The sequence below is a fragment of the Syngnathus typhle genome, linkage group LG11 (assembly GCF_033458585.1).
Source record: "Syngnathus typhle isolate RoL2023-S1 ecotype Sweden linkage group LG11, RoL_Styp_1.0, whole genome shotgun sequence".
Taxonomy (NCBI): domain Eukaryota; kingdom Metazoa; phylum Chordata; class Actinopteri; order Syngnathiformes; family Syngnathidae; genus Syngnathus; species Syngnathus typhle.
This window is the reverse complement of record NC_083748.1, coordinates 755,001-764,808: the sequence shown is the minus strand read 5'-3', so window position 1 is coordinate 764,808 and position 9,808 is coordinate 755,001. Positions and strand designations below refer to the sequence as shown.

The 9,808-nt window shown below is 41.9% G+C and overlaps 1 protein-coding gene across 2 annotated transcripts in view; it reads left to right on the top strand.

Annotated features, from left to right (window-relative positions):
• Positions 1–4,240: 4,240 nt before the first annotated feature.
• Positions 4,241–9,808, top strand: part of LOC133161988 (uncharacterized) — a 7,699-nt gene continuing 2,131 nt past the window's right edge. For both annotated transcript variants that reach the window (XM_061290764.1, XM_061290765.1), the window contains exons 1-2: positions 4,241–4,530; positions 4,667–9,808. The exon at positions 4,667–9,808 is cut by the window's right edge and continues 553 nt beyond it. In XM_061290764.1, coding sequence (XP_061146748.1) covers positions 8,437–9,684 — 1,248 coding nt within the window. In that variant the 5' untranslated portion in view covers positions 4,241–4,530; positions 4,667–8,436 and the 3' untranslated portion in view covers positions 9,685–9,808. The remainder of the gene's footprint in view (positions 4,531–4,666) is intronic.

The following is a 9,808-nucleotide window of genomic DNA, read 5'->3' as shown; positions in this document are numbered from 1 at the left end:
TCCGGTAGTAAATGCGCAGGCGAGCGCTTCCCCATCTACTGGGGAAACGCAGTTATTGCAGGCAATATGACCCAAAAATCTTCTTAATAATACAATTTATTCAGGGTTGGCGGGCCGGATTAAACGGTCCCGCGGGCCGTAGTTTGCCCAACCCTGCACTACAGGGATACAATCTGAAGGTGGTGTACAAGCCAGGGCCCGACATGCACCTCAGTGACAACTTGAGTTGGGCCACCGCAGGGGCCTGGCACAAGATATTCGAAACAGACTGTTTGCTGCATGCAGAGAGCACAACACAACACAACAACGCCGCGCGCACTGCTCCCGGAAAGAGGAAGCGAGCAACAATGAACTGGATTTCAAAATAAAGTCGCGTCTAATGTCCGAGGTCAAACACGGCGATATAAATCGATGTTTACTAGGGGTGTACCGATACATCGATACACATCGATTAATCAATATAATGCTCTACGATTTATTGGCATCGATGCTAAACGTAAACATCGATTTATATCGCCGTGTTTGACCTCGGACATTAGACGCGACTTTATTTTGAAATCCAGTTCATTGTTGCTTGCTTCCTCTTTCCGGGAGCAGGGAGCAATGCGCGGCGTTGTGTTGTGAGCAGAGCAGGCACGTGAAAGGGGAGTCGACAACTAGTACGGTGCTCCTGGGCTGGTGCTATGGCTAGTGTCCAAAAAGACGAAGAAATTTGCTCCCCTTTAGGCTTCAAGTCATTCGTTTGGAAGCACTTTGGATTCAAAAGAAAAGATGGCTCAACGGACAAGACACGTGCAGTTTGTAAATCCTGCCATGCGGTGATCAAATATTCAGGGAGCACAAATCTTGCCGCACATTTAAAGAAAAAACACGACATCAAAGTTCAGTGTTAAAATAAGCACTTTGTATACTGCAATACTCTTGTAATTTCCTAAATAAAGAGTTTGCAGTACCTTGTTGATTTTGCGTATGAATTGTTATAAATCAGGATATTGTTCTATATATTTTATTTAAAAAAGAAATCGATCGTAGAGCACAATATCGCGATATATCGTGAATGAATCGCAGCAGGCTTTAAGATATCGGCAAATATCGTATCGTAGTTCTTTGTATCGATATTATATTGTATCGTGACAAAACCCGCGATTTACACCCCTAATGTTTACGTTTAGCATCGATGCCAATAAATTGTAGAGCATTATATCGATTAATCGATGTGTATCGATGAAATGTTACACCCCTAGTAGCTACCAATTGGATGTTATTTTTTTCGTGGAAATAAAGTCGAGTGATCAGTTTGATCTTATTTCTAAAATTCCAATTTGGGAACTAGATTGGCCTCGAGAAGACCGACTACCCGATGACTGTCCCCCCCCGTCGCGGAAATACAGAAAGAGTCGTTCCCCCTCACCTAGCTCCTCATGCAATGTTGTCCTGTCCAATTCTTTCGAGTAAATCCAAGTTAATCCAGGCAAGCGGTCTTGCGTCTTACACAAAGATCTCAAAGGCTTTTAGAAAAAGTCTTGGAACTCGTACCTTCTCCACGTATAAACGCGGTTTGGGAGAGAGAGCCCCATACCTGCTTATGGCGGTCTTTTTATAGACTTCTCTGTCCCCCCCCTTTCGCTGGCCTCTACACTGACCAGTTTCCCACGCTCATACACCTGCTCCTTTCGGGCAGCTGTTTCCGCCCCACTCACTATCTTCAACCAAAAGTCCGGCCAACACCCCTGGTGAGCTCCTTACTTCCTCTTTTTTTCACTTCTCTTTTTATGAAAATAATACTTCAAAGTTACACTTCACTCAGCCATAAAATCAAAAATCAAAACCCTTGAGTCAATCTTTTTAACATTTTTTAATAGAAGTGTAACGATACATCGATACACATCGATTAATCGATATAATGCTCTACGATTTATTGGCATCGATGCTAAACGTAAACATCGATTTATATCGCCGTGTTTGACCTCGGACATTAGACGCGACTTTAGTTTGAAATCCAGTTCATTGTTGCTTGCTTCCTCTTTCCGGGAGCAGTGCGCCCGGCGTTGTTGTGTTGTGAGCAGAGCAGGCACGTGAAAGGGGAATCGACAACTAGTACGCTGCTCCTGGGCTGGTGCTACGGCTAGTGTCCAAAAAGACGAGGAAATTTGCTCCCCTTTAGGCTTCAAGTCATTCGTTTGGAAGCACTTTGGATTCCAAAGAAAAGATGGCTCAACCGACAAGACACGTGCAGTTTGTAAATCCTGCCATGCGGTGATCAAATATTCAGGGAGCACAAATCTCGCCGCACATTTAAAGAAAAAACACGACATCAAAGTTCAGTGTTAAAATAAGCACTTTGTATACTGCAATACTCTTGTGATTTCCTAAATAAAGAGTTTGCAGTACCTTGTTGATTTTGCGTATGAATTGTTATAAATCAGGATATTGTTCTATATTTTTTATTAAAAAAAGAAAATATCGATCGTAGAGCACTATATCGCGATATATCGTGAATGAATCGCAGCAGGCTTTAAGATATATCGGCAAATATCGTATCGTAGTTCTTTATATCGATATTATATCGTATCGTGACAAAACCCGCGATTTACACCCCTATTTTTTAACACACCACCATTTTCATAGTGGTGGGCACCTTGGGCTAATTGTGTGATAATATTGCTTTAAACTGTTACAGAATATATTTCAGCCAAGCAAAGAAAAGAAAAGAAAATAAAAAACATATTTGTATCAATCTTTCAAACAATTTTTAACACACCACCATTTTCATAGTGGTGGGCACCTTGGTCTAATTGTGTGATAATATTGCTTTAAGCGGTTACAGAATATATTTTAGCCAAGCACATAAAATAAAATAAAATAAAATAAAATAAAATAAAATAAAATAAAATAAAATAAAATAAAATAAAATAAAATAAAATAAAATAAAATAAAATAAAATAAAATAAAATAAAATAAAATAAAATAAAATAAAATAAAATAAAATAAAATAAAATAAAATAAAATAAAATAAAATAAAATAAAATAAAATAAAAACCATATTTGTGCTTCCGTGCGTGACTCAAAAACCGACCCCGTGTCATTCTATTTATTTCTATTTTTGCTAGTTCAGCTGGTCTTGCCCATCTTTGGTCTCCTGTAACGGTTTGGCACCATCTCTTGGAAAACTTTGGAATTTCAGCCCTGCCAATTTATTCAATAATTCTCAACTCAAATTTTGTACCATCTGCTGGTACAATTTGGAATTTCCGCGATTTACACCCCTAGGTTTAATTTGCTGAATATTAATATTAATATTAGGCAGGGCTGTGGACTCGGTTGGGACTCGGGGACTCGGACTCGGTCGGACTCGGGGACTCGGACTCGGTCGGACTCGGTCATTTTTGCCGGTGGTGCTGATTTTGACCGAGTCCACCGAGTCCGACAATAAAAAAAAGAGGCAAGACGCACCCAGAGAGTGTCAGGTTACAGTCAGCGCGGTAGGAGTTGGAAGAAGCAGTAAAAACTCCACCAAACTCGTCGTAATGACCCGTGATATGTTATATCCTTACTATTTTCCAGGTTCTTAGATAGCAAGAATAGGTCGGACAACTACGTGAATGATAACTGCTTTATTCCTTACTCACAGTGCGTTCACAGGGCGTACCACAACAACACAGAATGCCCATCCCACTTTCGGGGGTTTTCTACTACAGAATTTGAGTTAGCCCAAAATACACAACATCTCTTCCCCTCTTACAATGAACGTGCTATATGCATGAACAAGATAGTCTTATGCACCTATAACTTGACATCTTCAAGATCTATCAATAACTACCATTAAACAATTATCATATATGGTCCAAACAATTATGACAATAATATTCCCATGAAACCTTAACTTTGGGTGAGGGTGGACTACCTCGAATTATACCGAATTATAGCGGAAAACCGATGTCGTACGGCGTCGTACGGCGTCTGCACTATGTTGTTTTCAATAAAAACATGAAGAACTCATGTTTGCGTCAGTCAATTTTAATTTTTATAAAGGATTATTCTCATTTGATGTCTTTAAATTCGTCCGCGTTCTGCCATTGAAGCGGGGTGCATTCAAAGACCAGTCGTACAGACGGAAACGTTTTGTGATCAAATCTTTCATAACGAGAATGATTTGAGTGAATTGATTTGAATGAATAATTGAAAAGAAATTTCAGTTCTGAAGGCTCCTTTTCTCCCAAGCAAAGTGACAGATGGTGGGGAGGGGGGATAAAAATTGTAAAATCAATTCACTCAAATCATTCTCGTTATGAAAGATTTGATCACAAAACGTGTGTGGCTTTTTCTTAAATGTACACTATTCTGCCCTTTGTAATAAGTTTAAGTAGAAACACATGTTTACATGTAGTGCTTTACCTCCCTCTAACGGTTGCAGTGGGAAGTTGTTTTTGAGAGCAAATACCGAATGGCAGCAAGCAATGTCGACTCGTGTGCATGTGTTAAGAGCTGATGTTTAAACCTTTTATGTTGTGCGTTGGACAAGATTTGTCCGTGAGTATTAATCGAATTTTGAAACAATATTTTATTTTGGTTACATGTGATGTTTAATGCAAACCTATTCACCGTAAATGTGATGTAGCTTGTATGTGTTTAGCTAACGCACAATTTTACTTGTATTTTCTCCTAGTTTTACGACGGTCTTAAGAGGGCAATGGTTTGAGGCCATTCTACAAATAAATCAGCTAAAAGAAACCAAGTCTGATTATTTGGAGCGTCGTTAACTCGCTGTCTAGCTGGTGAAAAACTAGATGCTTCAGAGTGAGGACAGCACAGTAAACAGACACTAGCGCAGCGGGCACAACCACGAGGAGCTACATCCAGCAAGATAACCATGAGCCTACGGTCAGGAAAGCTGTATCACCCAGGTCTACCAGAAGAAGATCTAATGCCAGACCCTACAGAATCAGGACAAGTGCACAACACAGACGATGTGGACAGCACGGAGAACAAGGGTAACGCAAGCTACACAGACACAAAGATCAAGTCTTTACGCTCGCATACATCCAAACGTTCATCCGTAAGTTCTGCAGCGCTAAAAGCACATGCACAAGCAGTTGCTGCACGAGCACAGCTGGAGTATTCATTAAAAGAAGCAGCCATAATGAAACAAAAAACTGAACTTGAAGCTAGTTTACATGTTCTGAGTAGTCAAAAAGCTGTTGCAGTTGCCGAAGCAGAGGCTGCTGTTTATGAAGAAGAGGAGGGTCTCTCAAAGACTGAACTGAGTCATGTGTTTGTAGAACCACCTGCTAATCCAATGCAACGCACAGCAGAGTATATTCAGCAACACACAGACATTTGCCATGAAGGATTCACATTACGAGTTGATCCTCTCGCTTGCCACAATGCTGCACGTGAACAATGTGAAATGGCTATGAATACAAAGATAGACAATAAAGGCATGCACAGCGTGAAAAAAACGGATGTTAAAGTAGAGCACGAAACACAGCAAGAACAGACGAATTCCCCCAAACTGTATCCGTACGACACACCTCCGACATCAGTAGAAATAAGGGGTGTACAGGACATCGCAAAGTACCTAACAATGAGAGAACTGTTGAGTACAGGACTTTTGCAGTTTGACGATCACCCAGAGAACTACTGGGCGTGGAAGGCTTCGTTTCAAAACACCATAAAAGACTTGCATGCTACAGCGCAGGAAGAACTAGATTTAATGATAAAATGGCTTGGAGTTGAGTCTGGTCAGCAAGCTAAAAGAATTCGCTCAGTCTATGTTTTCAATCCAATCGCTGCTCTAAGCCTTGTGTGGCAAAGACTCGAGGAATGTTACGGGTCTCCTGAAGTCAGTGGAAAATGCACTGTTGAAGAAGATTGAGCAGTTTCCCAAACTCAGCAACAGAGACAGCACAAAGTTAAGAGAGCTAGGTGACATTCTACAAGAAATCGAATGTGCAAAGGATGGAGGATACTTACCAGGCCTCTCATATTTGGACAAAGCAAGCGGAGTGAACCCCATTGTGGACAAACTACCCTACGCGTTACAAGAAAAATGGATTGCAACAGGAGCAAAGTATAAGGAGCAATACAAAGTCTGCTTTCCCCCTTTCAGCGTCTTTTCAAGATTTGTGAGACAACAAGCCAAAATAAGAAACGACCCAAGCTTTGTCATCACACCTCCAGCTAGCACAAGCTTCAAGAAAGACCAGGGTTTTAAAGGTAATTCCAGGGAAGTGATAACTGAACAAAACAGACATTCCCACAGACAGTAGTTTTGCTCAGAACAGATACAGTCAGTTGCCAGAAAGCCCTGACAAGCTATGCCCAATACATAAGAAGCCTCATCCACTAAAAAAGTGCAAAAGCTTTAGAGCAAAACCCATAGATGAGCGCAAGTCCTTTCTTAAAGAGAATATAATCTGTTTTAAGTGTTGTGGCTCTACTCAGCATTTAGCAAAAGACTGCAAGGTACAAATAAAGTGCACAGACTGTGGCAGTGACAGACATTTATCAGTGCTACATCCAGGTCCACCTCCTGTTCCAGCTGATAGCCCTGAAGCTGACAAATAGGATGGCGGGGAGACAGAGGACAGTGCAAACATTTCAGTGGTCTCTAAATGCACAGAAATCTGCGGTAATGCAGACAGTCCACATTCATGCTCAAAGATAAGTCCGGTGTTAGTCTATCTAGATGGCAAAAGACAACAAGCACAAAGGATGTACGCAGTGCTTGACAAACAAAGTAACAAGTCTCTTGCTAAGTCACAGTTTTTTGAGCTCTTTAATATTAAGACACGCTCAGACGCTTACAAGCTCAGAACATGCTCCGGACTGTCAGATAATGTTGGCAGAACAGCATCAAACTTTTTGATTGAGTCAATGGATGGTAGAGTAAAACTCCCACTCCCAAATCTGATCGAATGTGACATGATTCCAGACGATAGGAGTGAGATACCGTCTCCACAAGTTGCTATGCAGTTCCCACACTTACAGAAGATAGCTGACAAAATATCTCCTGTCGAAATACAAGTACCTGTCCTTCGACTCTTGGGAAGAGATATTATACAGGTACACAAAGTCAGAGAGAGAATCAACGGGCCGCACAATACACCCTATGCGCAGCGCCTAGACTTAGGGTGGGTAATTGTTGGTGAAGCCTGCCTAGGAAAGACACACAAGCCCTCGAATGTGAATGTCCTAAAAACACGTTCTTCAGAATGGCCGTGCTTCTTACCTCAGCTCATGTCCCAACATCTTTCAAGTAAAGGAGTCGAGTGGTTGCAGCTTCCAACCAAACACCACACCCGCTCTTCAAAAGGGCAGTGAAGATACAAATTCTGATTTGCTGGGACAAACTATTTTTGAGAAAACAAAAGATGACGACAAACCAGCGCTGTCGGTAGAAGATAAAGACTTTATTGACATTATGGAAAAAGAAGTGTTTTAAAACAAAGCCAACAGCTGGGTGGCACCGTTGCCATTCCGCTCACCCAGACCGAAACTTCCAAGTAACAGGGAGCAAGCATTCAAACGTCTTCAATCACTCAGGAAAACACTGGACCGCAACCCTGAAATGAAAAGACAATACACTGAGTTCATACAAAACCTGCTGAACAATGACCATGCGGAGCTCGCTCCACCTCTGGACTCGGACAAAGAACACTGGTACTTACCATCCTTCGGTGTGTACCATCCTCAGAAACCCGACCAGCTGAGAGTAGTTTTTGACTGAAGTGCAGAGTTTCAAGGACAGTCCCTTAACAAAGTCTTGTTAAGCGGACCTGACCTCAACAACACACTACTAGGTGTTCTTATGCGCTTTAGGAAAGAGCCAGTAGCATTTTCGACTGATGTGCAGCAAATGTTTTATTGCTTTGAAGTGAAAGAGGATCACAGGGATTATATAAGATTCCTTTGGTATGAAAATAATGATCCGGATGAAGATATTTGTGAATATAGAATGAATTTCCACGTTTTTGGAAATAGTCCCTCCCCGGCCGTGGCTATTTACTGTATGAGGCGTGCTGCAGTCGAAGGAGAGGAAGAGCATGGACAAGACGCAAAGCAGTTCATTATGAGGCATTTTTATGTGGATGACGGCCTTGCATCCACAACAACCTCAGAAGAAGCTGTTGAGATACTCACAAACGCACAAAACATGTTGGCACAATCCAACTTAAAGCTACACAAAATAGCCTCTAACAACCACAAGGTAGTGAAAGCATTTCCTGCTGCTGAAAGAGCAAAAGATCTGAAAGACTTGAATTTAGAGCCGGACGACATACCTCTGCAGAGGAGCCTAGGGGTGCTCTGGAATCTTGAAACTGACAGTTTTACCTTTCATGTCACCACCGAACTAAAGCCATACACCAGGAGAGGTGTGTTGGCCACAGTTAACAGTTTGTACGATCCACTATAGGTTTCGTATCACCCGTCACAATGCAAGGAAAAGCACTTCTACGTGAACTGTCCACAGAGCAAAAGGATTGGGATGAACCACTTCCTGTGGAAAGAGAAAAGGAATGGGACAAATGGAGGTACTCATTAAAAGATCTTGAGCAGCTACAGATACCAAGATGCTACCTCCCATTCTCCCAATCTACAGCTGTGAGGAAAGAACTGTGCATATTCTCAGATGCCTCCACCATGGCCATAGGAGCAGTAGCGTATCTGAGAGCACTTGACAGTGAAGGTCAGTGGCACACAGGTTTTATCATGGGGAAGTCAAAAGTGGCCCCCCGTCCTGCCCACACGGTCCCGAGACTAGAGTTATGTGCAGCAGTTTTAGCTGTTGAAATGTACGAACTCATTAGGGATGAGATGGACACTGAAGTAGACACTGTCAGATTTTTTACAGATAGTAAAATCGTTCTTGGCTACATACATAACAACACAAAGAGATTCTACACTTATGTAGCTAATCGAGTGACCAGGATCAGGAAGTCCACACATCCTCCACAGTGGTGTTGCATAGCTACTTGTGACAATCCAGCAGACAATGCAACCAGACCCATAGCAGCTTCTACACTAGCTCACACAAACTGGTTTAGTGGTCCTTCCTTTTTAACACAGCCCAATAAAGAGTCGACGCATTCAGATGATTTCAATCTGATTGACCCTGATACAGATACTGAGATCAGGCCTGAGGTGAAAAGTTTTGTCACTAAAACCTCAACTACGCAGTTAGAGTCAAGTCGCTTTGAAAGATTCTCTCAGTGGACGAGTTCATATCAAACTATTGCATCACTAAAACGTGTAGCAGCATCATTCAAGAAAACAAACTTGGGAAACAAAGGCTGGAAGTGTTTTAAAAACACAAACACTACCGATGAACTGTATAAAGCAGGGAAATTTATCATTCAAACTGTGCAACATGAAACATTCAAAGAAGAGTTCCGGTGCATAAAAGCTAACCAGCCATTACCAAAACAGAGCTGTCTTAAAAAGCTAAACCCTGTTATTGATGAAGATTGTCTTCTGAGAATAGGAGGACGCTTGGCACCTGCTAATCTCACTAAGGAAAAGAAACATCCACTCATTATCCCACACGCTCATCACGTAGCAGTCCTACTTGTCAGGTACTATCACGAGAAGGTAGCGCATCAGGGGCGCCACATAACAGAAGGAGCGCTCAGAGCAGCCGGATTTTGGATTATCGGCAGTAAACGGCTTGTCAACAGATCCTGACAGACCAAATCTTCTCACCCCAGCAATGCTTCTTACCCAAAAGACCAATGCCTTATCTGCACCAACAGAAACCTTTGCACCTCCAGACCTCTATTCAAAGCAATGGAAGCAAGTACAGAGTCTG